This window comes from Passer domesticus, chromosome 3, assembly GCF_036417665.1.
Source record: "Passer domesticus isolate bPasDom1 chromosome 3, bPasDom1.hap1, whole genome shotgun sequence".
Classification (NCBI taxonomy): domain Eukaryota; kingdom Metazoa; phylum Chordata; class Aves; order Passeriformes; family Passeridae; genus Passer; species Passer domesticus.
In genome coordinates this window covers 93,363,756-93,390,580 of record NC_087476.1, presented here as the reverse complement: position 1 = coordinate 93,390,580, position 26,825 = coordinate 93,363,756, and the positions used below count along the sequence as shown (strand labels likewise).

General features: G+C 40.3%; 1 protein-coding gene across 4 annotated transcripts in view; it reads left to right on the top strand.

The window, feature by feature from the left end:
• THADA (THADA armadillo repeat containing) overlaps positions 1-24,079 on the top strand; it is a 216,324-nt gene extending 192,245 nt beyond the window's left edge. For all 4 annotated transcript variants that reach the window (XM_064414399.1, XM_064414401.1, XM_064414398.1 and 1 more), the window contains 2 exons: positions 21,390-21,556; positions 22,731-24,079. In XM_064414399.1, coding sequence (XP_064270469.1) covers positions 21,390-21,556; positions 22,731-23,069 — 506 coding nt within the window. In that variant the 3' untranslated portion in view covers positions 23,070-24,079. The remainder of the gene's footprint in view (positions 1-21,389; positions 21,557-22,730) is intronic.
• The last annotated feature ends 2,746 nt before the right edge of the window (positions 24,080-26,825 follow it).

Below are 26,825 nucleotides of genomic sequence, written 5' to 3'. Positions count from 1 at the left end.
ATACAAGAGAGTTACTCCTTACATGAAAGATGATTTAAGTTGGGGAAAGAAGAGTGCTTTTTCCCTACTGGTGATCACTTGCTAAATATCCTCAAAAATGCAAGTATCTGTGTTAGAACAAAAACTGTATTTATTGGTGTAATTTTCCTCTGACTTTTTTTTTAATCTAGAGGAGAATTACGTGAAGTAAATTTATGAGCTTGTCAGTATTAGAGAAGTTTGAAGAAGCTATTTTCCTACCATTATAGCCAAGCCAATTAAATTCTGTAAAATTCTGTATTAAAAAAAACACCTTTAGTCAGCTTAACCTTTATGTTGGTAAATTATCAAATTAACCTTAAATGATTTTAAGGGCATTTTTAGTGTCATCAGCATTAGCACCAATTTAGCTGATTTTTAAAATTGAGTTGAATTGAGCTTAGATGAGCAATTAGATTTGCAAACTTGAGGAAATCTTTTGAAAGTGCCTGAATGATTTAGCAGCTTAAATACTCTTCTGGAATATAATTGAGGACTTCAGGGACTTTTTGCTACTTTTGTTGTGAAACAGCAGTTTTGTACAGAGATGAGCAAGTTAGCTCCTGGGCTCAGCTGTGTGGCTGCAGCAGAGCTTGTGCAGCCCAGGGCAGGTAAACAGCCCACTCTGAACATCTTCACTGGGTGCAGTGGGAGCACCTTTGAAAATCAGTCTAATCTTGTTGTTACATCTCGTAAGTTTTTGAGTAATTCTGAGCATGATGTAGTCAGTTTTAATCCACTGGCTAAAATTCCAGATATATTAACTCAGTTCCCTTGGTTCCATTTCACATATTTAAGAAATAAGCAATAGTTGATACTCCTGTGCCAGGAGTTTCTGAGCAAAAGGCAAAGTTCTCTTTTCTTCTCTTGATGGTTGCTCCCTTCTTAATAGATTGTACTTTTTATCTTTGGGGAAAATTATCAGTGAAAGTGATAAGTGTCCTGTTTTTTTGATTCACCAGCAAGGAAAAATGAATTTATTAGCTGGCTGGTTTAAAGATGCTGACTCTGTCTTCTGAACTGACTTCCCGCCATCCTTTTGGGAAGGGAATGGCCCTGCAGAGCAGATTGTGTTAAGATTCCTGTGGAAGTCTTCACTGCTGGGTGTTGACTGCTTTAGGGGCCCACACTGCTTCAGGTTTATCTTACTGTTTCAGGCATGTAGGAGCATTTCAGCAACTTTTATTTTGTTTATTGGCCAGCGAGTATAAATGTGTGTAAAGGGAGAAGTTAAAATGTGCTGCTTGAGGTTGTGGTGTGGGAAGAAAAAAATATCATTGAATTAGATTGAAGCACTAAAACATTTTCAAGGTGTCTCTGAATTCTCTTCTAGACTTAGAAAGACTTGAGACCTAATCATCTGACTGGGTAGAACCTTTCTCCTTGAACCATGCTGTCACCTCAGCATGGAGAGGAGCAGAGCTGTTTGTTGCTTGCACCTCATTAGTGTAAAAGTCAAGGCAAACTCAAACCAAACTTCTTCATGAACATAGAGTAGGTGTGGCTGTCATGATTGTGAGTGGAAGAAGGTTTATGTGTGGGGTTTTTTTGGCACAGTGATGGTGTAAATAAGCCCTAGCAGAGGTAGGGGAGGCTAAAGGATGATCAGACTTACTATATTACCATTCAAAAGAAACAAGGGGAGAAGAAATCCTGCTCAGATTTATGTTTCTTGTTCCTGTCCTCTAAAAATCTTCCTTGCTGAACCTAAGGCTGTGCAAAAGGTTTCATACATATGTGCCCTAGGAAGATCTAGTAAATCACTTGAGGAAGAGATAAGAGATAAGCAGTCTGTGTGATGTTAATGCAGCACAATGGTCTGGCAGTCATCATCAACACCACAGGTGATATCAGCAAATCATGGGTGAATGGCACAATCCCAAAACTTGTACCCCAAATGTCCTTTACAACTAGTCTATGAAGCATTTCAGGTCAAGTGGCTCAGATTTCATCTACTCCAGTTGCTAGTGAAACAGCTATGAGTAAGTGCTGGGAAAACCAAAAATGCTAAATAGACCTTGGTAGTATTTAAATGCTAAAAATACCATTAACATTGGTGGTGTTTAGCTGCACAATAAAAGTATCCTACATATTGCATGGGAAACAGTAAAGAAAGATATTTTACTTTATTAATAGATAATAATTAATTATTAATATAATAAATACATAAAATATATAAACCTATTTATATAAATAATATATCAATCTTTATAATTTATTATTTATTTCCATTGCCTCATTTACTTGTTGGCATTGGAAGCTGTGTTCAAACTATTCATTAAAGTAAGTGCTAACTTTGTCCATAGCAAAAGGGGCTTTTCTTGCTCATGTTCATCGTTGGGTAAATGCATTAAATAGATTTCTTAAAGCTTTAGTTTGTGAGCTTGTCAAGTTAACTCCATCTCCCCAGACCTGTTTACTTGTCAAGTGCAAAGTCTGTGCTGTGGGATTGGAGATGGGAAAATAACTGGGGGTTAGAACCTGTGCCCCACTGCTGTGTGCAGTATGCATGTTTTAAGTCACTGTGTCTCTCTCGATGAAATATAAAGAAGAGATGCCAGCAAACTGTTCAGAACTCTCCTTTTCATGTGATTGATGTGTTCATCCTTTTGCCAGACTAGGGGATAGATTAGCCACCTTTTGCTCTACTTCCGTGCTGTAGGTGTAGCCTTCCAGTGAGGCAAGTGGGAGGGCTGTGGTGAATAAAACAAATGTCAGGTTACTCTGATCCTGGACAAAGATTAGTGTGTAGAGTTCTACTTTTCTCATGCACTAGGTGACTTGCCCTGATGTTCTGGTTAGGCTAATGGGCCTCTGAGGCCCCAGACAGCTCCTTTAGTTGTGGCTCTTAAAACCAGTTCTGGCAGCTGCCTGGCTTTGAGGAATAAGTGGTAATTGCCCAAACATAAACTAAGGAATTGCATGCATGCAAGCTACTTTAAGGATGCATTAACTGGCAAAATCATAGGTGATGAAATTTCCTTTGCTTGATTAAAGTCAAATTTGTGCATTTTCTTCTCTCTTCTGACATTTGATTTTCCTCTGTTTAGAGGTTTGATGAAGGGGTTACAAAGAGCATAAAGTGAGAACCTGGCTGTAGAAAGAGCTTGCTGCCAGTGCTGCCTGGAGCTCTTCCACTAGCCAGCCTGAGAGTGGAGTGGTTGGTAGTGCTGTGGGTGGGTGGCTACAGCTGCATGCAGAAGACTGAACACTTCCATTCTAGACACGTGACTTGCTGTGGTACAGCTGCTGTGGTGTGGAAAGTTAACAGCTTCCCTCAAATGGATGAATTTCAGGTCCTTGCTAATGCCATGGGTAGGGAAAAACAGCGTTTTGGAAAGACCATTTAAAATGCTCTTACTGCCTTCCATGATTTTCAAGCTGCCTTGAGAATTGCTTATAATTTTGGAACCTGTTGGTGAGAAAAATCTCCCAGACAGATCTTGTGATATGCCACAGGTTCATGGGCACAGTCCAGAAGTTCTCACAGTGTTGTCTGGGTTACTAATGGAAAACTGCTAATCATATTAGCCAAATTATGTTTATGTTCCCTGTACTGGGGACAGTTGGAAAGAAGGTTAATGAATTTTTTTTTTTTTTCTGGAATAAACTCAAGGATTTCTTCCGCTTTGTGAGTATTCTTGATAACTGTATTCTGGTAACTAGATGTGCAGCTCACTAAACAGAATTTCTGAGCCTGCTATGAAAGAGGAGCCTTTTGAGCTGAATGTTAGGATTTAAATGGGAGGCATTTATCCAAATGGCCTTTAAGCAGTAGAAAGCAGAATAGACAAGACCCATCCAGGCAGAAGAGAATATGAAAAATATGCAATATAGTCAAAAGCAGAAAAAAATCACAACAAAGCAGACCTGCTCCTGTTGCAGAATGATTTTCTACAATTTTAGGTTTAGGTTTTCTACAATTTTAGGTTTTCAGAAGATTCCGTGTAGAATCTGTGTGATACTCTGTTAAAAGGAATACATCTTGAGGCCTCAGTGGAGAGGTGTGAAGCAGTGGCAGCAGTTTGCAATGTTCTATTCAAATGTGGTGTAGGACTTTGTACTGAGACACTGTAAGGTGATGACATCTCTTCAGTTCCATTAGATAAGGCCTGTTGAGGACAGGGGGAAGGTCACACAGCTGTGTGTGTATTCTGGGAATGCTCTGACGTGGGCCCTGGAAAGGAGGCAGTGGGTGCTGCCTGGAGTGACCAGAACACTCTGCAGGGTGAAGTGCACCACATGTTACTGAAGAGTAGTGTAATCCATGAAAGGGAACATCACTGATAGACACCCTTAAGATGTCTGTAATTGTAGAATCATAAGTAGATAGGGTTCAAACAGAACAAAAGACAGCATTCGCCTTAAAATGTTCAGTGTTGAACCTTCTGCTTAAGGGACCCTGACTTTGAGCTTTTAATGGTCAGTACTTCTAATGCACCTGCATGGAGAAGGATTTATGTGGAGAGACAAATATGTAATGATGACCATTTAAATCTTGGAAAACTAAATAAGTGGCAAATACCTGTGCTGTTTGGTGACTCCTTGATGACTATGGTGTCCTCACATTTAAGAAGTTTCTTCCAGAGAGCAAAATGACACGTGGTAGAGATTATGAAACACTTCCTGTGGCTAGAAGATGTAATTTGGGGGTTTTTTACATCTTCTGTAGTAATTCTAAGGTAACAATTACATGCCAGTTGTAAGGATGAAAGAATTGAGGTCTAGGAGTAAATGAATTAATCTGGCCTTTCTGCTAGAATAAATTCAGGGCTGTTTCAGGAGCACATTTGACTTATAGCCTGGTTGCATAATATTTTTATGCTAATAGGTATGTTTTGTGTCTTTGTAATAGTATTTATGTTATGTGTGACATTCTACTTTTGCATCCTTAAAATATCTCCTATTGTTACGAAAACTTTTGAAAGACCTGATTGGAAAGTAATTAGGTCTTAAAATTGCATTTGTAGTACAATCACTTCCTGTTTTAATGATGACTCTTGAATAAAGCTTAACTATTTTCCTGAGATACAGAGGAAGAGTTGGCTGAAAATATGACTTAAATATTTTTGTTCGGAAAACTCTGGTGATTACTTTTGGGCGCAGGGACCCATCACTGAATTTTCTGCCTGCCTTTTTTTTTTTTTTCTTTCTCCTTTCTGTTGCAAGTGTAGGGAAGGCTGCTTGTTATCCACAGCCTACCTCCTAAACTTGGGAGTCTTTGTGTGTGAGTAAAATATTAATGAAGAAGCGTTGACTTGAAGCCAGAGTGAATACACTGGCTGCAGTTCTGTATGAAACTTCCTAAGGTTATGAAGCCAGGTTTTCTGATAAAAGTGTAAAAGTGTTGTTCCTGTTAGCTTAACAGGTGTGTGCCCTTTTGATATAAGCAAAATAGCACCATTGACTATCATCTTCTCCTTTGAAAGCATTTCACTTCACTTCTGGAAGAGATCTGTGGTATTTTAGTCTAAAAAGACTTGCTTTGATTTTTTACTCCTGATTAATTACAGAAGAAGTAAGTCTTAATTATCTTCACTGAAAAAGTAATTTTGCAAAATAGGCCAGTAAACTGTGCAAAATCAGCCTCTGTAGAAGTAAACAAAAATTGAAGGACTGATCATATTCTTTTGACTAAAGCTATTTTGTGCTTTCTCTAACCAAGCTGGAAGTGCAGAAGACTCAGTGCTTTGGAGCAAATGTACTCTGCTCCACAAGAGCTTGACAGATTGTCAGGGAAGGCCAGGGGAAAAGAAATTGTACTATTCACCCTACATTGGCTAGTTTTTACAGCTTGGCCAGGAAGAGTTGTAGGGGTTTGCTGTTCTGGTTTCTCATTTGCTTTTTGTAGCTGGCATTCTACATTGCTAATTGTGGGCATGCTAATAATCAAGCAAAATGTTAAGCTCTTCAATCGTATCTAGACTTGTGAAATATTATTTTAACAGATTTATTTAGAGATGTAATTGATGTTCTGTGATTGATGAAATTTGCAACAGCTGGCCTGTAGTCTCTATGGCATTTTGCTACTGTATTCAGCTCTTGTTACACTAAGGTTCAGATGTTTTATTTGAATAAATTTACTCCAATTTTATTAGTTAAAAATACTGAAATGAAACTTCCACTTACAAGGGGTTGTAGCTTGTACTTTATCTGTAAAAATGAAGTCTGGGCACAAATTGTGCCCAGATAACAAATAACACACAAATTGTGTGGTTTTGTTATTGCCCAAATAACACACAAATTGTGTTATTTTGCTGACCAGTTGCTGCAGTTCTTTTATTAATACTGCTTCTTCTCTTTCACTGGTACTATGAAAGGATAAAGATGTCCCAATCAGTTTCTTTTTGAAAAAACAATGGCTACCGGAGTAATTTTATATACAGGACAGATACTATTAAAAAGTAATTTTTAAAGCTAGATTATACTGAAAACTACCCAAGCAACAATAGAAATCTTGTTACTTCAAGAAGAATTGTTCATTGGGTAGCAATTGAGAAAAGGGAATAAAGTACAGAAGAATACTGGAGGAATTAAGGGGAATTGTGTACAAATTAAAAGAAAATAATTTCATTTTAAATGGAGCTCACTTTCTCAGAGTATCCAGCTAGAGGTTAGTCATAGTTAGAAACTGGGATATGGAAGTTGGAGGTAGCTTTTTGATCCTTTTGATCCTTTGTTACCTGGCACAGGTGAAAGAACAAATAGTGTGCTGTTCTGATTAGGAGTGCACAAAAAGGCTTTGGTTATCCATAGCCTGTGACTGCTCCACTCCTCCTCAGATTGCTTAAGATGCAGGAGCCCAAATGGATATGGACCAGCATCTCTGATATTTTTGGGATCCTGCATGTTAAATTCCCGCACAGTGCAGTTGAGTACTGCATGCTAGATGTTCTGAAGGGAAGGACTTGGGAGAGCCCTGGGCAGGCACATCCATACACACATGGAGTTCCTTGTAAAGGCTGAGCTGGAATGCCCTTCAGATCCCAGAGGTATTTCACCAAGAATGAGGAGATGATGCATTCCTGCAAGCAGATTTTTTGCACACAGAATTTCATTTGTGTTTGTGTGGGAGTGAGGTAGTGGATATAAATACCTTTGCAAACTAACCTAAACCACCACCTTGTTTTCACGTAAGTCAGCACTCGAAATTTTTAATGACCAAGATAATTCCTACCTGTGACAGAGTTAAAGCAGCACCTTAGAATGAAAGTCGGTTTTATTATATTACTGATTTCCTGTGCCACAGCCTTCCCACTGATTTGGTTACTTTAATTCCTGGTGTGTTGGTGGAGGGGAGGTGGGATGAAGCAGTTGTGGGACACAATGGGCTCTTACTTCAAAACCTGAGATGTGTAAAATTCAATGTCTCTTTTTTTTTTTTCCTATAATCAGTTCCAAATGAGCGCTTACAAGGAGAACTCGGAACTGGCTTAGTTGAGCAAATTGATTTCTCATGCTTGAGAAAGTAAAGTTAAACATTCTTGGGAAGCCTAGAAATGTAAATTTGGAGAACGAGACTTTTTATAAAGGGCTTTTGATTTATTAGATTAAGAGCAAGACTGTTGAAACCACCTTGAGGAGCAGAATTATTTATGGCAGCTGCTTACAGTACCAGTGTAATGCCACTTTCACATGTTTTTAATTTGGTTCCTTCACATGGTCTGTACTGTGTTAATGATCACCTTGTCATGCTGCCAGTGGAAAACAGTTTTATAAATAATTCCCACTGGTAAGATGAAAGTGTTAACAGAAATACTTCAGTGAAGGTCTTGATTAACTTATGCACTTGGCTTGATCACAGTGAAGCTTAGACTTACAATATCTTGTTACCAGGACTAGTAAAACCCATTCATTTTTTCATGTACTGTGTTAATTACCTTTTACTTTCCCTCATGGGCAGACACACAGAGGCTGATTTCATGTTTGTGTTGAAGACCACAGTTACACTTTCAGACTTCTTGCTGTACTTAAAAGTTCCTACCCAAACAAACTTAACCTTCCCTAATTCCAGAATCCATGTATTATAATAGTAGACCTTCAAGACTATAGATTCTTGCATTTAGGTGCTCTATTTAACCTACCTTTACAATAAACAGCTGAAGAAAGATCTTTTAAATTTTTTGTATTTTCTCATACGAACTGAAAGCTCGCTGTCCTATGTACATGCATTAAGAAGCACAACTAAAAACAGAATTTCCAGACTATCTTTCTTCTTTAATTCAGATTCCCCAAATGTAAATATTCCATCAATTGCCATTTTGCAATAGAGAATACTAACATACCACCTCTGAGGAACATCAGGAAAACAGGCATGTACCACGTTCTCTGAAGCTTAACAGCAATAGGATCATATAACCTGTGTTAATGAAGAAAATCTTTCTTTTAGAAAAGATGTTTGCAATACTGATTTCCATCCCCTAAAGCAAACTCCTTGGGGGTTGGACTAGATGATTTCCAGAGGTCCCTTCCAGCTGTGAGGATTCTGTGAAAGCAATGTGTGTTGGGTAGATTAGTTTAATTAGACAAGATCATACTCAGGTGGGCAATAGTCTTTAAGGGTATATACAGATTATTTGATACTTTGGAGTCAGTGACCTCATGCTCCCCTAAAAAGGTCAGCACAGATCTTGGAGTTCAAATACAGTGGGTGTAGGGAGAAGCCTAGGGATAAAATGATCTCAAGGGTGAATTACATACACACAAACTGAATTATTTTAGGCTGGTCTATAGAACTCAATAGTAGTTTCATTTCAGATTAATAGGAGTAGAGGCAATACAGGCAGCCTTTGTTTTTTAGCCGCCTTTTTTTGCAATGTGTTTGGTCATCTGTGTGCCACTGTGAAAGGCTGTCACAGGGTAGAGGTAAATTCTCCAGATTAGGGGTTTTACTTGATTCTCACAGTTTGTGATTAAGGCTCACCTAGTGCCATGGCAAGGTTAAGTAGAATGTGGCCTTTGCTGAAGGAAACTCATTTGAAATATGCAGATGGAAAAATAAGATGCTAAAGACAGAAAAAGTCTTCAGGTTAAAGATACATGTTTCAGTCACAATGTGGACTGTAACTTCAAATGGCATTACTAAGGAAAAAAATGGTAAAAAGTTCCTTGAGCAGTGAAGTGAAGGAAGCTTAGGTTTGGTGGTGTTTTTAATGGATTTGTTTTGCAGGTAAGTGGATTTTCTCATGTCTGATGATTCAAGTTTCATCCATTCAATAGGCATGACTGCAGTAGGGTCTCTTTTCTTTGCCCAGTTGGCTGTTTCATAGAAATAAAACTTAATGTTTCATATTCCTGTATCCTTTTTTGTCAAACTGAATTGAAACTGGCTCACAAGTTATAGTGGGAAACACATACACAGAAGTTTGCCTCCTGATTTCCTTATTTTGTTTAAAAATGGAAAAAAAAATCCCTTTGATGTTGTTTATTCTTTCAGATTACCAGTCTGATTGAACAAAATATACTAGAGCTGTTATTTTTTTCTGTGCACTGAGTGCTTCCTTCCTCTCTACCTGCACTCATATTTCATTCTCCATGGTTCTTTCACCTTTTCAACATATCTTGAATTGACCTCTCTAAACTTGCATCATTCTGCTTTTCTGTCTCATTTGTCTCTTTGTAATTTGCTTTGTAAATTTTATTGTGTGAACTGAATATTTTTTAAGGAGCGTTGACGGGCTGTTGTTATTAGGGTTGCCTAACACTCCTCCTTATAAAATCCTGGTTTTCAACTATTTGTGTCAATCCTTACTAGTTGATGCTGAGATTTTTCTATACTGTATTTTTTGCAAACTTTAATTATTTGGGTTTTCTTACTGTAAACATGATTCTACATATGAAATTAGGAGGATATATACTATATTTATGCAGGCTGTGAAAAAATTGAAGGCCTTTTCTTTGAATACTGTTACACATGTATGCTTTGGATATGCATTTTTGGTAAAATATGTACAAATTTGACTGAGAAATAGTACTGTAAAATGCTATACTTTTCATATATATGTATACACATACACACACACACACACACACTCTTTCTCTCTCAATAGAGATTGAAAGGAGCCTGAAAGCTAAAACCTTTGAAGATTTTTGTGTTCACAAAGCAGCTTAAATGTCTCTGCTCCTGAAATGCTTACCTGCATTCCAAGCAGGGCTACTCAGGATGCTCAGTGCCCGGAACACTGCCTCAGGATTGTGCAGCTGTGGCTATAGGTAGTTCTGGTCCAGACTGTGTTTAGATACTTGAAATGATGAAGGTATAGATTTCTTTTTCTTTTTGGAGCTTGGCAAATTATACATATATGTTGCCATCTTCCTCCTCCAGCCTTTCCCCTTTCCCCAAAGGATATTTGGAAGATTGCAAGGTCAGGTATCCAAATGTTACGAAATTCACCTACTACCTCAGCTGCAAATTGAATGTGATAAAGAGAGTAAGACCAGGATCACAAGAAGAGACATGCCAAAGCTATTTAGTTTTGCCCTTGTGATTTTGCATTCTGTCCTTGCCTCTCCCAGAGAGCTGTTCTGTGCAGGTAAGCAAGTCATTCCAAGCAGAGTTTGGAAAGGAGGTCACCATGCGGAATGCTTAGCTGGATACCTTGCAGGCATGATTTGCAGGAGTTCAGAGCACACACAGCTGAAGCCAGAGGGAAGTGCATTTTGAATATTAAAGCATTATGGGGTGCTGACTCCTCAGTGAAACAAGTCATAATGTCTCAGATCAGACATCTTAAACCAGTCAAGATTTTTTAATCTTCATGACTGTCTGCTCTTCCTGCAGAATAGATAGTGCCATTCCTTCTTTCTGTGCACATGGTTATAAGTGATTTATGAAGTGCTCCATATCACGATGAGTGACTGAGAGCCCCAGGTTTCTTAGCCATTCTGTCTTCCATGCCTATTTAGAATATTGTGGAATATTTTGAATAAGAAAGGTTCAAAGCCATGTATTAAATGTGTAGAGAACAGAAAGAGAGATTTCTTCCCTGTGATGGGGAAGTCCCTGCTGTTGCATAGTTCATGTCTGCATTACTATGTGAGACACAAATGCTTTTAATTTTTGTCTTGTGCAGGGAGCACTTCCATTTAGCACATGAGGAGAGCGCTCAGCACTTAGTTCCTTCTCAGTTTAAGAGGCACAAACCAATTCCTCAGAGAACTTTGAAGGAAATGGAAAAGAAAAATGTAAAATGTGTATTAGACAAATATATCGGTATCTGTGTTGAAGATTTTACTGTTGAAGAACTCTGGTTACTGACTGAATACTACTTATCAGTCAAAGAATTTGTGTATATATTTACACTTTATGCAAAACTAAGCAGCTCCTGTTTCTTACATAAATTTACTTGGTCAAAGTCCTTGAAGTAACTCATACAGACCATGTTACTATTTACTAATCCACCTGAGCATACCAAGGCCTCTGGAATGCCACATCTGCTGAAGATGCAGATGAAGTTGCAGGGAGCCACCCCACAATATCTGAGATGGAGATACACTACCCAAGTCCCTTGGAGCTTGCTAGAGAATGGCCTGATGACAGCTAGAAGTTTCCTAGCAAATCTTGAGCTGGCTGTTAACACATTCAGACTACAGCTGTATGGAAATGCCGGAGCCTGAGGTGTTTCAGTCAGAGAGATACAAGTAAGTCATGCGACTTCTGGAGAGGTGTAGACCTGCCCATGTAAATAGAGGTGTCCTGGGTCACTGAAGGTGCAAAATCCAGAAATCACCTAGGTGGCAAGAACTGTGTGAGGGGAAAAGGGTGTGAACCACTCCTTAGGATCTCTTTAATGTGAACATAATTCAAAAGAATGAAGAAAGAGTCCTGATTCTAGAAATGCCTCAGTCACAATAGGATGGTTAGGATCAGTAGGTCTTTAATGTGAATCAAAACTTGTGGTAGTAGGGTGAGGAATATGTGTGTGTAATCTCATTTCAGAGAGTATTTCTGAAAGAAAGGGAAAAAAACAATTTGCTCTCAAGTGAAATCACTGATGCATCATCTTCCCATTGAAAAGAGCCAGTGGTTCTCTCATGGCGGGAAAATGCTCTTGAAAAATTATTTGGAGATAGATATTTTCCATTCAGGATTGAGACTTGGGGCTGTTTACCTGTTATGCACCTGCAGGGGAACTGCCCCTAAGTTCTCCTCAGATCACTGCCCCTAAGTGACCTGTAATCACTGAGTTGTTGAATAGGATAAACAGCACCTGCCTGCTTGTATGACTGCAGCTCAATAGCCTGGCTGACTTTTTTTGTTGGAGTGTCAGAAAACTTAAAATGCACTCTACTGCATTGAAAGCAATTTGCAAGTAGACATTGGTAAGTGTTTTGATTTCGACAGAAAAAAGCAAGAAAATTCTCTTGGTCATTTGTACTTAGCACCTGCAGTGTGAATGTTTTGTGGTCCTGGTAGCTTCTCACATTTCAGACCGTTTGCAAATTCATTTGTATTTTCATAGCATTGTGTATCTGGGTCCATATATCAGCAAAAAGATAAAAATAATGTGAGCTGTTCTTTACACACCTTTCATCCCATAGATGACATCTGAGTAAGAATAGACAATCTGGACTGTATTGGAAGCTTTTCATCTAAGTGTGGCTGGACTTTTTTTTTCATCAGGCATTCATATAGTGAGTGCTTTCTGTGGGCTTTTGCTCCTTAACTATATTCTCTTACATGGTGAGGGAAAGGGGTTTAGGAAATTGGCCAGTAAAGAAGCTGAGACTGTAGTATGAATATTTTTTACATTATTATACAAAAGATTTATGGCACTTTCTGTAAGCAATTTAATGACCACTTCTTTTTGAATGCCACCCTCTTTAACAAGTAATATGAAACAAAGATAAAAATTAAATATAAACCATCCTAAAAACAGTGTCCCCCCATAACATTTTATGGAAGGTATCCAAAGTGATACAAAGACTGAGTTAGAGTTTTCTGAGTTGTTTTTTTTTTTTCTATTCTGCTCAAAAATACCTTCCTTCAGTAAGTCCCACATACACTCGAACCAGATGTGTTGTAGTAAGTTAGCAAATGCCTTTGCTCAGATGTGCTCAATAGCCATGCTTTGCAGGAATTTATAACTCTGCCTTGTTCCACCCTTTAGAGAGAACTGCTGGAAGAAGGATGAGAAATACCAATGTAAACTAACATTTAGGAGAAAGCGTAGAACAAGAGCAAAACATGTTGTAACCGAAGAGACCTTGAAAATCAGAACATTTTTCAGTAATCTAAAATTACTCTAAATTCCAGTAATTCAAAAACGCAGAGTTTCCTTAGCAGTTGTCATCAGCTAAGTCAAGCTTGCATCTAGAATGAGTTACAGCACCAAAATAGTTTAGTGTTGTATCAGTACTTGTGTAAATAGCATTTTTATGCTTGTTTTTGTGTCTTGCAGAAAATTCACCAAGATGCACTAAATAATTCACATGAATTGGCTTAATTAAAGAAGGAGGAGAGAGAACTTTTGCACTGAGACTTATAATTGTCTAAGCAAGATTTACTGGTGTGTCTGGAACTCATTAAAATCAGTGGGTTTTGCAGGGGGAACTTTATATCTTTTTTAAGAATTATATTATATAGAAAATGTGTAAGTACTGTGTTTTTTTACTTTGTATTCCCAAATTTATGTCAACACCTTAAAAGTTGTTGTCAGCCCACTTACACAACATTAGATCATCACATGGATGAAGGAACTGTTTGCTTTCTAGAATACAATGCCACTAATTAAAGTTGAAAGTGAATGGACTGAATTAGAATCAGCTCATCCATCAAAGACTGCCTACTGATTATTTACTGACAGTGCTTCATTTAGCTCTATTAATTACTCAGTGGCACTGTTATGTAAAGGTCATGCTTGAAAAATTAGAAAAGAATACATGAAAAATTATTTTATGTGCTCAGTGCAGGAGTCTGGAAGTGGTAAATGTTAAACAGAGTGTTCATGTGAATAATCTATTAAATGTGCTTTTTCTTATCAGTGTTTTAATTGTGAATGAGTAAACAGGACAGCAGCTTACAGATCTTGATAGGCTCTTCATGCAGGCTCTGATGGTCATGGCTGTGGCTCCATAGCAATAAAGGAAAGTTTGCCTTTCTTAGGCAAAGAAAACAGCTTGCTTTTAAAATAGCTTGCTTTTTAATTTATTTTTTTTTGTTCAGCCCAAATTATATGAATAATTATAATAATTATACAAATTTTTTTTTTTAGTTTTTTGTACTCATTACCCCTTCTTTCCTTATTCCTTTATCCTTTAAATTATAAGCTTCTTACCATCATTCCCCAGATGTCACTCTAAAATTCCACCTATGATACAGAAGTAAATGTGTCTCCTGTGTTCCTACAGCTGTAACATACAGCTCTTTCACATTCAGTAACCTTCATCAGTGCTAAGCAAAAATTTCTGTATAGTTGGTACAAGCCAGTAACAAGAGTCTTCAGTTGTACATTTAATTCTAGTCATTGATACTAGTTTGAAAACTGTATTTACCTTCATTTTTTCCAGTAAATACATAATTTGAGTTTAAAAAACAGCATATTCTCATTGGCAGTGTTTTAAAAATTAGCGGAGTAATATTTTTACCTTATAAAAAGGAAAAGCATGAGTTTAATGAGTTTAGGCAGGGGGATACTGTCTTTTTGCTGTTTAAATTAGAACATGGCTTGGAGGGGGGAGGCTCTGCAAAAGTGGTAATGTAAGAGGTAAAGTCCAAATGCTCATTTCCTCTGACAGATCTGTGAGCTTTGGTTGTTTTGTAATAAAACCCTTCATGTACAGGAGCATGGCTCATGGCTTAGGCTTACATGGGAAAATCTTATGTATACATACATATATATATTTTAAAAGGAAAAATAACGTAGTTACTGAATTGAAAAATACTGTTCAGTTCACATTCCAAAAAAGGGCTTGAAAAGATGATGAATATGCGTGTGCTCTTTTGCACAAGAAGGGACTTTAATTTTCTGTTCAGTCCTGAGCTGTAAGTTTCCATGCTAATCAGACATGTTATTAACTCAGATCTGTTTATAATCAAAGTCAAAGCTGAGAGCAGCATCACCGCCGCTCTACTCAGGGACTGCAACTATTAAGAAATTAGTTTTGATTAGTTTGTTTTGTAATGGTGTTGTGTTTTGACATCGTGTTGCGTGATGTCAGGAAGGGCCTCTTTTTAAAGCCATCCTGAAAAAGCACAGCTATAAAACAGACTCAGGCAGGGAAATGGAAAACATATGAAGCAGTTGTACGTCATCTAGGGAATGGTATGTCTCGAGAGGATAGAAATGATCTAATTGCCTTTGATTTTATGAAACACTATGAAAAGGAATCTGCTTATATATTAGATTTTACATAAATGGTCATTTTAAAAAGTGGAAAGTTTGATGTTTGTAACTTAAATTGACACAGTGCAATTGCAAGAGCCATCTGCCAACCATCCAGATGCAACAGTTACCATTTCTGCATTTTATTTCTCTTTTTTGTTGGTTGGTTTTTTTAGGGTTTTTTCTTTTGTTTTGCTTCTCAGCTGCCTTCTTTTAATCCTAGTGCCCAGAAGGGTGATATTGTGAGACTGAGTGGGTATGAACACCCCTTTAGTTACTTTTATTCTGCCCTGCTGTTTTTTCAGTAGCAGCATTGCATGTTCAGTGACACCTATGCATTGTTTTGCTGTGGAGTTGCACAATTCCTGCCTACCTCAAAGCAGAATGTGTTTCAACATAGGAAATGCATTTTCTAGCCTCACTTTATTTACCAGCTCTTTTAACTCTTGGGTTGGGCCAATGGGATTTTTTTCTTTCTTAAATTTGAAAGCTTTTTAAATTTTATGAAGTCTAGCCATACATAATCACAGCATTTTAAGTAAAAAATATATCTGCAGCACTGCCTCACTCAGCTCTCTTGTATTTCATATGCTGAGAATAGAATAAGCTTGATTATTACTGAACACCAAAAGAAAGACAATCTTTATACAACAAAGAAGTGATTAGTGATTAGGTGAAATGTTCCATTTGCAAATCTAATATTACAGGTATTAGTGACTGTGATGCTGAATCTGCCATCATTTGGATGAGAACCTGATACCTTGCTTGATACTCATCATCTTTTACAGTGATGTATCAGAAAACATGAGATAAATCCCGAGTTTTGCCAAGCAATCATTCAATGATCTTTGTTGCTTTAAAGGTCCATGCCTTTGTCAACTTCCCTCTGAAGTAAGAATATTACCTCATTTTACCAGGGTGTTATGAGGTACCATAATGATAGTGATGTACTAATATTTATAACTTCATGGGCCGCACTTTGTACAAGAAAGTATAAAATATTTACCAGTTCAGATGGTAATGGTCTACCTAAAATACTTCATGTAATTTCAGTTGAAGAACTTACCCTGTATATTTTCCTTGAAAACATCACTACTGTTGATACACTGTTCTTTGTGAGATTTTATCTCTGAGCTGTTATACAAAGCTTCCTTGCAGATTCAATTCTCTTTCTGTTTGTTCTGAACCCAGTATATGTTTACAAAAATTGGATTGCTCTTTGATCTAGAATGAACTTCAGTTAACAATTTGCAGTATAAAAATTACAAAATGCTTTGTTAGGCAAAAAATATGTTCTACTTTTATCCTTTGCCTATATTTTATCATGGTTGTCCATAAAATATGTGTATATGCTCTTAATACATCCTTTCAGTTCCCCATAATATCACAGAGGCTTTAACAGAGAACAATTGTATAGTTGGAGGACACGTAATAGGCTACTAGAAGAAATATTTACATCTGGCATGATCAAAGCTTTTGGACTATATGAATGTATATGTGGGAGGTCTAATTTTTATGTGGGCGGATTCACAAAGACCAAAACACTGCAGTACTTAACCCCTTTCCCTTTATGAAAATTCAATTCCTCAAAATGAAAAAAGTATGTACTACCAGATTCTTATCTTTATTTTTCATTTCAATGAGTAGTATTAACTATTCTGCTTGTAACTACTTGTTTTTAGTCATAGAGAATTTTTTTGGTATTTCAACCCCTGTAGTGGCTTATTTAGTAAGATGCTTATCTTGCTCATGATGTTTTTGCATGTTGGAACATATGCACATTTTCAAATTTAAAGAAACTCATATTTTTAAGACAGTTTTGATAATCTGTAGAACTGCTGTGGAAGGAGCTCTGCTGTACTTTCAGTTTAGAGCACTAGTTACATCTTCAGGTTTGGTTTTTGCAGGTTTAGTTCTTCTGGCAGTAATCAGCTGTGAGCCCTGGCTATTTGAATTTTTTTCTATTCAGTTACTTTAAATAGTTATATTGCGAAAGGCTATTAACACTCAGTCATTTAAATAACCTCAGCATTTTGTTTGCAAGGCTCTGATGGGGATATTTGGGATGATAGCTGACCTGGGCTAGCAGCTTGCTGAACGGGGAGGTCTCGCTCTCCCTTTGGCTTCTTTCCTTCCTCCTGCTGTCCTGTGATCTTCTCTTCCCCGGCCCCCAGCTACACCAGTTCTGACTGCAGGGTAGCCAGCTCAGCTTGCCAGCCAAGCAGAAGAGCCCACACGCCAAGAGCTGCATGCCAAATGCCTTTTGTGCTGTTCTGAGCCTTAATTTAGCAGGTGATCAGCAGAGTACCTGAGCTGGCTCCCAGGTAAGCATCAGGGGCCTTGGGGGCTGTGGTGAAAGGGGAGCCACCTGCCCTTTTTGCCCATGGTGAACTTGCCTCTTGCTCAGAGCACTCTCTGAAGTCACAGCATGAGTCACAAACACAGCATCATGTGTAATATGTGGCTTCTTGAAGATCAGCCCTGCCTTTGCAGGCAGATGATGATGTGAGGAGCACTTCTTGTAAACAGTGAAGACCGTACATTTCTTTTGAGAAGACACACATCTTTTGTGGGTATCTTCAAAGATTCTATGCATGCTTACAGCATCCCTGGCAGTTACTTTTAGAGCTGGGGGTCATCAAAACAATAAAACATCTTCCCCCTGTGAAAGTGTTTTTTACCTATTAAATCATGGGTACCTATGTAACTTTGCTTGCTGTTACCCATTTGCATTACTTCAGCACTCCAGGCTTAGGAGAGTTAATTCACTTCTTTTGGATATATGCTATACCTCTTCATTATCCTTGTAGCATTGACAGTCCACAGATCTAATCCTGAACTATTCTAGCATCAAATTTGTATGAACTGGTATCAAAGTCAGTTAATATCAGGGTGTTCTGTAAGTAACAGCAGCTGAGGGAGCATTTCAGAAATCATGGAGCTATTCCTGATACTCTGCAGGAGTGCAACAAAATGAGCAGGTGGAAGTGAAAATTCTTCATTTGCCAGACATTGGTATGTTGTTGAGTCTCTGTGAACACCTGAAGTACCAAGATGCTGCTATGCTAGCTTCTGTAACACAAAGCCCTTGCAAAGTAGGAAGACTCTTAGCCAGATTTTGGAACCCTAAGTTTTAGTGTTATCAAAGTGATGTTGCTTTGTTTTCTCTAGTCTCAGCACCAGAACTGACACACAAGTTTTGTTGATCAGTTAAATGGCATTTGCAGTTCACAGAAAGGTGGCCAGTGTGTTTAGGATCTTCATGTTTTTTCTGGGTGCTACACATCCATTGCATGTTTTCCCTATATTTTTTTAATCTTTTTTAGTTTGAAGAAAAAAAACAGCAACAAAAAAAGACGTGCTATTTCCTTTGTTACAACTTGTAGGATTCTTTACTAGACTGCTATACTCTGTGACCACAAAACTGCCTTTTCTTCTGTGTCATGCTGTTGAAAAACTGCTAGCAAGCAAGTTTAGTCTGAGCAGAACCTCAGCATTACTTGTTTTGCTACCTCTTGGTAGTTTTCGCATGGTCATGTAATACCACAATTAGAGGCTCCAATCTATTTCTTGGTGCATTTCTCAGCAGTTCAGTGTTCTCATTCACAAAGAGGGCATCAGTGTATGTATTTATACTTAAGGAGACTAAATGTTAAAGAGGCCCCGGAACTGGCAGTGCTATCTATAATTGGTCCTCCAAAGCAACAGCTAACTCAGCAATGGGAAGCATCATGTTTGGTTTCTAGCTCCCAGCATCACCTAATCTGCTAAATATTCAAATACAAATAAAGTGTCATAAGGAAGAGGCCTTATATAAATACTTATAATCACAGGCATTCAGGAATCGCCATAAAACTCAAAAATATAATCAGATTTCAAAAGAGCTGAATTTAAAATATTGCATTTTGTAAGCATTCATAACCAGAATGTTTGTTTCAGGATCAGACCACCACACTCCATTTTAATCTCTGTTTTTTCAGCTCTGAAGATTGCCAGTATTGCTGAGGTCCCTATGGCACTTGAATGAAACTGTTTCCTATCTAAGCCTAAGCAAGCCAAAACAAAGAAGACAACCACTGTGTCCATTATTTAGAGTATAAAACTGGTACCAAATGGGGCACAGCAACAGGGAACCAAGGGTTTAAAAAAAAAACCAAAAAAACAACAAAAAAAATCCCCTAAAAAACTCAAGCAAACAAACAAAACAAAAAACCCAAAAACCTAAAAAAAACACACCCAAAAAAACAAATAAAAATCCCCAACAAATTCCTGCAAAGGAGTGTCAGCAAAAACAATACCTAACACCCCCAATACCTAAAATAAATGGGATGGAAATGTTGCACTACACCCCTTCTCAAGCACTCCCTCACGGAAAAAACTCAGGGGTGTCCTGATAATGTGATAATTCCTGACATGAAAAAAACAGATTTGAACATTTGATTTCGCTGTCTGCCAGAGACAAACTGTGTACGTAACATTATTAGTGTCACTAAGAGATTGACTGCCTGCCTTCCTGTTGCTTGTTCAAGGAGATTTCCATTTACCCTCATCTAACTCCAAGATAAAGAAGGGACCATCTGTTCTTTCTCCTTCACTCCCTTCCTTATTATGGTCCTTTGTCCTCATCATCTCAAATACTAATTCATTCTCCCCCATGTCCTCAGTACATTGCCTGGTCTGTCAAGTGCATGTACTCATCTTTCCATTGCTCTGTTATGCCCTTAGATGTTTCCTTACTCTTTGGCATGTGTATTTGCCTAATCCTGGTGTTTAATGTGAGTTTCTCTGCTGTGCCAGTGTACCCCAGAAAACCTGCAGCTGGCCTGAGGCCTCGGGAGGGCTTACAGCACGGGGGTCTGTGCTCTACCTCTGAATGTGGTTTGTGAGGGAGAAGTCTTGATTGCACCGCTGTGCCTCTTCCGTGTAGATGCTTGTTCTCTTTCAGGAGAAATGCTTAAATACAGTCACACACAAAAAGTAAGGTGTGCCTTCCATATCTTACGGATTCTTACCAAATTCTGACTCTGCTGTGTTGTCTGCTCCCAAATTACCACCTTCAAGAATGGCATGTCCTTATGTACCACTACTTAGACCATTCAGTGAACATTTTTCAGTTTGCTGGTGACTATGGACATGGATTAATTTTGCCAAAATCGTTTTTACAGTAATAGGGATTTTAAAGAGGCTTGTCCACTAGCTCTCCTCTTCTGGTCTTTTTCCTGCAGCCCTTTTAAAAAGAAAAAAAAATTGCATTAAAGTTACAAGTGGAGAAACTCATACCTGTGGACACACAAGACCTGTGGCATTTTTATATACTCTGTTATCAAAGGCCACCCTAGGACCCAGAGAGTTAAATCAGCATCTCCCCACATGAGAGCAGGGAGGAAGTTCAGGGAACAAATACTGTGTGGATGATAGCTTTGTGTACAGCACTGGCATGATGCCAAAACCTGTATAAATATAGCTCTGTGATGGGGTCGTAAACAGTGTCTGCCTTTCTCTTCTCAAACATCTTTTCTAAGCCTGTCTTCGTGCCTGATCTCTCTTACTTGTGTGTGTGTATGTATATCTTATTATATATAAAGAGATTACACACCAAATAATTACTCGTTTTCTATCCCAGCCCTTTAAAAACATATTGTGTGTTGTAGGTTTTGAGTTCCAGTGAAAATGTTATATGAGATCTAAGGCATAGCTGTTCTTTGGCAAAAATAGTCACCATGTAATAGTGACAGGACTGTGTGGAGATGTTTTTAAGAGACATATCTGTATATTTAAAGCCAGATTAATAAATGTCACTGCATGGGCAGGAGACAATAAAAATTAAGCATCAGCATTTTCAGTGGCTTTATGTATTCTGGAATTGAGAGAAGGCCCCAAGTGGCACAGAAGTAAACATCCATCTAATTTATTTGCAGTATAATTTATCATTCTGCATGTGTTTGTGTAAGTTTGGCATCTGTTTTCAAGAAATCATTTTTGTGCTGATTTTATTTGAAAATGTTTGCAGTCTTGCTCTATATTCTTACACATATTTTCTCTCAACAGAGTTTGCATTTAGGATAGTGAATGCTCCAATGGCCCTGGACTTAGCCTTTGGCATAGTGTGTGAGCTGCTGCAGCGGTGGGGGGAGATCCATGCCGGTGTCCCAATCCTGCTGGAGTGGCTTTTGGGAGACAGCGACCTGCAAAGAGATGGGGAGACTTCTGCCATGGTACTTTTAACAACCAGTTGCTGTAGCATGTTAGAAGCACTATAGTTCTGGAGTTTTGTGGTAGGAATACATGAAATGTCTCATCTGATGAAACCTGATAATTGCTACTGCAGTACTAACTGATTTACAGTCTTTTAAAAAATTCACATGGATATTATTTAAAATGAAAATAGTTTTATGTCTGTTTCCTGGTAATACCAGCATAAAATTAAAGAGATCAATAAACAAACATTTAAATAAATCAAGAGTTACTTCACCAGGCATGAAGTACAACACCAGGCATGTTGTTGACTGAAACATTTTGAGGCTGTAATGTAATTACATTCAGTATTATTGCAGATGATGGCCTCCCTTGAATTTAAATTGCTGTTGGGGGTGCCAGGCACATCTGGGCATTCAAGACCAGTGTTCTTGGCTGGCTTTCCCAGAGATGGCATTTAAATATTTGGTAACTTTATGCCATCATCCATCTGACTGGTTCTGCACAACACATGAAACAGTCCTGCTTGCATCAGTCATTGACTTCAGGATTGTTTCTGTGAAGCTTTGCCACACTGGCTCTGTGAAAGGCTGTTACTGTATAAATATACTATGTTCTTTTTGTCTTTAAAAGACTATAAAAGTCAATGCTGGAAGGTAAACCGGAAGGAACAGGAGCAGCTACATCTTTGAGAAGTTTGTTGGCAATTAATATGACCCATGAAATAGATCATGAATCTTTTCTTAAGTCTGTAGTTTAGGTGTGCATTTCTGATGTTTCACTGACTGATGCAAATTTCATTTAATCCAGTCAAAAAGCTCCATGATATAGCAAATTACCATACTGCTTACAGAGGTCTTTGTGAAATATAATAGTGGTTCATAGGGGAAGGCAAGCACATGTGGAGGATTAGAGCTGCTATTTACTTCCACTATTTCCCAAGACTTGTGCCATAACTGCCTGATCTTTGAAGGTAAAATTTCTTTGGCAAAGTAGGAACCTTTCTACTGTGTTTTCCCAAACCTTTAAGAAAAGGCATATGAATGTTTACTTTGTTTTTCATATAAAAAGCTGTTCTATGACAGCCTCAGTCATTATTTCTATATATCTCCTTTTTCATATATTTTATTATTTTCTCATTGTTATCAAACTACAAGTAATTTTCTAATCACTGTTGGTTTTCTTTTTGTTAAGGAAGAAGATGATTCCCTATTTGATAAAGGGGAAGTGAATTTTTGGGCCGAGAAGCTGACTCATGTGAGACAACTGAGTAAGCACCTTTTACATCTTGTATCAGTGACTCACCTCACCTTACCAGATCATGGGGAGCTTAATCATCTGTCAAGAATAGCACTGGACCAAGCCCACCGCATTGAACACCTTCTTGGAGCTCTACCTCCGCTTCCAGAGTTTTCCAGAACTCCAGAATTCACAAGATTGGCTATTCAAAAGGAGAGAGTATCAGTCTGTCTTAAAATATTAAATCTGCTGAAGCCTGATGACACTTGCAAAAATGAAAATCTGGAAAAGTAAATTACTAAAACTTCATCCTCAGGGAGCTGCGCACATTACTGGATGGGCAGGGAGACTGTATTCCAGTAATATTCAAGGAATCAGGGATTGCTGAGGTGACTTCAGGAAAACTGCAGTACCTTCAGCATTCAGGCTAGAACTACATTTTTTGTATTGATTAATTGTGCATTGATTTATTTTTTACGGGATGTGCAGTGGAAGACTTTTAAATGCATTTGCTAATTTCATTCAGATGAGCATTGTTTATTACAGCTACTGTAGGAAGTAAAGCAGCTAAACTTCATATTTTCCATTCATCCAGGTGCAGGCCACCTGTCGTTCTGTTATGTGTTGTTCCACATTTTACCTCCTGTGTCTTAATACTAAGAAAAAGGTTTTTTTTGGTCTCATTTCAAGATGAAGCGTGTAACTGATGAAATAAATATGCTTTTTAAAAAACCTTTAAGCGTTTCTAACAGAAAAACAAACCGTGACTTCTTTGTTTATGGCAATTTTTAGAGTATATTTTAAATTTTACTGCATTTTCCTCTGGAGGAAGACAAGGATTTTCACTGTGGTAGTAACTTTGTTTTGCACATTGAAACAGCATTAGTTAGATTTCTGCACGCCTCTTTTCTCCTTTAAATCAAATAACTACTTTCATAAAATGGCTCTAAAATGAAGACTTGCTGTATTCAAAATGAAGCAGCTGTTCCATTGAAAACGAACAGTTTCATCTTTACTTCCACCACCTTGTTCTGCAAGCAGGCCTGGAAAGCGAGGTCCTGGAAAGCTGAGGAGCGTGAGGGCCCTCGGAAGGTACCAGAGGTGTTTGTGCACTGCAGCCCTCGCTTCTGGGAGATGCTCTCACCAGGGGGGCAGCTGTAGGGACTGTTCTGACTGCTCCAGGGTCTTGCTGTGTCTAAAACGCAAAAAAAACTTGTTGCACATTGAATGGTGTTTTTTTCTGCAAACTGGAATTGGGTTTCAATATGAAAATGAGACATTAAAAATAAATAGTGATGTGGAAAGGTTGTGTTACCTTCCCATAGCCGAGGGCTGTGACTGGACGTGTGGCTGCAGTGTGGCTGGGCCCGCCACAGCACGGATGTGCGGCCCTGTACGCCGTCATTTCGGTGTCCTTGGAAGAAGACCATGCCCGATGAACGCCTGGTTCCTTTCAGCCTGTGCACCTGACGGTGTCAGAGCGCAGTTTAGCCCCAAATCTCGGTGTCGCCCCGGCGCTGCCCGAGCGCTCGGCCCGCGGGTGCGCTGCGCGGCCGCCAGGTGGCGCCACAGCACCGCCGCGCACGGGCCGGGCCCGCGCTCCTGCCGGGACGGGAGCGGGATCGGGATCGGGATCGGGATCTCAGCCCGGGCAGGGTAAGGCTTGGGCGCTGCGGTGCCCCACAGCCGATCGCTGCTCTCTTGAGTTTAAATACTCTGCTGTGAATAGAGCTGAGCTGCCGAGTTGGGTCCAGTGGACATGTGAACGCTGCACAAAGTCACCTCTTAAAATCCCCAACAAACAGAACTTGGGAATAAAAGTGTAGTATTTGCGCTAAGTTTCCAGGATTCAGGGTTACTTATATAAGAAGTAATTTATGGCGAAACTTGAGGCTTCAATAGGCAAAAGAGAAATGTTGGAATCTGAGATGATGTTTCACAGAATGCTCGCTATCCAACTCAACGAGCCATGCTGTGAGTTAGGCTAAAAATTAATTTGTATGCATCTGGTTTGAGCTCCTGGGGAAAGAATAGCCCAGATTGTGTCTGGAAGCCACTCTTAAAAAAATAGTCAAGACCTGTACAATTAATTAACAGCTGCTGATTCTGCCACATCTTTCCATCATTTCTGAACTAGTGTGGCAACAGCTATCTATAGTAGAAGACAAAAAAGAACTTTTTTATGTATCAAAATAACTGTAAAGTTCTGAGACCTTGCTCATGTCAGTGGGTAGCATAAGACTATGCAGTAACATTGGCTTCTTTTATAATTGGGTAGAATTTAAAAGGCATATGCATATACATTTGATACTGGCAAGTCGATAAATGCAGACAGGTGACTGCAGACAGTAATAGACCCACAGTGACCGTAAAACTTGGTAAAGCCTTGAGGACTTGGTTAATCAGTTACCAAACAGCTCGAAAACCCGGTCTTCCTTATTGTGGTTTTAAGATGCAAGTGGAACCTCTGTCATCCTGCTTGAGTTTATAGAAGAGCAACCAAGAACTATATCGGTGCACATACATTTCACCACACCGTGCTGATGAGGGGTTACTGTGTAACTAGTGAATGAAGAACCTTTAGACCCCGAGGAGCGATTGCAGGAGAGTGTTAGCAAAACCTGATGCCACAGCACTTATCGGCCGTGTGTTTGATCAAAGTCACTTTATCAAAGTATTCCTCCCAATGGCGTTGACACATTGATCCGTGCATGATCGTCACAGTAAACTGCTCCCTCGGTTGTCTGGCGGGCAGGATCAGCTCCGAGGTGATGTTTCCATCGCAGAGTTGTGTGGGAGGAGGAAGAGTTTGAACTCGGGTCAGTGCGGAGGCGACTCCGACCGGCCCCGGAGAAGGTTATGGGAAGCGATACGCGTTACGGCTGCAGCCCCGCGTTCCGGCGGCTCCCCGTGTGCGGGGCAGCGCCTGTCGCCGGGACGGGAGCTGTGGCCGCGGGCAGGGCGGGAGGAGGGGAAGGAGCAGGAACGTGGGATGTGTCCCGGCCCCGCAGGGCGGAGGAGCCGGCGGCCGCTGGGGGGCGGCACGTCCCCGCCGGCCGCGCGGGCAGCGGGAGGGGCGGGAGCGGGGCCGGGAGAAGGGCCGGAGCGGGGCCGGGAGAAGGGCCGGAGCGGGGCCGGGAGCGGGGCCGGAGCGGGGCCGGAGCGGGGCCCCGCCGAGCCCAGCAGCGCTCGCCGAGCGGGGGACGGGCCCCAGGGGACTGCCGGCACACGGGAGGGAGCGAGGTTTGGGCTTTCCGCCGCCCAGCCCCTCGTCTTTCCCGGGAGATTTCGATCTCCGTTTCCGGCTCGTCCGGCCGTGGGTGACGGCTCACGGGCGGTGCCAGGGTCCGGGCAGGGTCCCGCCCGCAGCCTCCCCCCGCAGCGGCGGGAGGTGGAGGACGAGGGGGGGAAGCAAAGGAGGGCGTGAGGCGCTGGGCAGCGGGGGGCGAGCGCGGAACCCGGGGCCAGGGGCTGTGGTGACACCCCGCCCCCAGGCCGAGGTTCCTTTCCTTTGCAAATGTGTTTGCACAGCGCCGCGCTCCTGCTGACGTGGTCGGGTTTGCTCCCTTGGAGTGCGCGGGACTGCCATCCCGGCTCGGAAGCTAAAGAGGATCAAACGCCTCTGCTGGCTTTAGCAGCCATAAAACTTTACACGTCCGTCCGCTTCTGTTCTCCTTCCCATTTGTCCCGGGGCCGAGCAAACGCGGGAGGGGACGGGGTGCAGAGGAGCCGCCGTTCCCACGTCGTGTTTGCGCGGCCTTATCGGCGCGGGGGGGCGGCGGGGGTGTTTTGCACGGCGGCTCCCGGCCCGCCTTGGCCGGCGGCCGGCTCGGTCCCGGGAGGGCGCCTGGCCGCGGGGACCGGCCGCTGCCTTCGCCGGCGGTCCGGCCGTGGGGGCACCTGGGGCGGCGGCCGGGGCACTCGATGGGTCTCACTTGACGGGGATGAGGAAGGAAGGGGCCGAACGTGGAAGAGAAACGTGGGAGGGCTGCGGGGCGCGGGAAGGAGATGCAGACAGGGTTGGGGGGGGGTAGTTTACCAGCCAGGCCA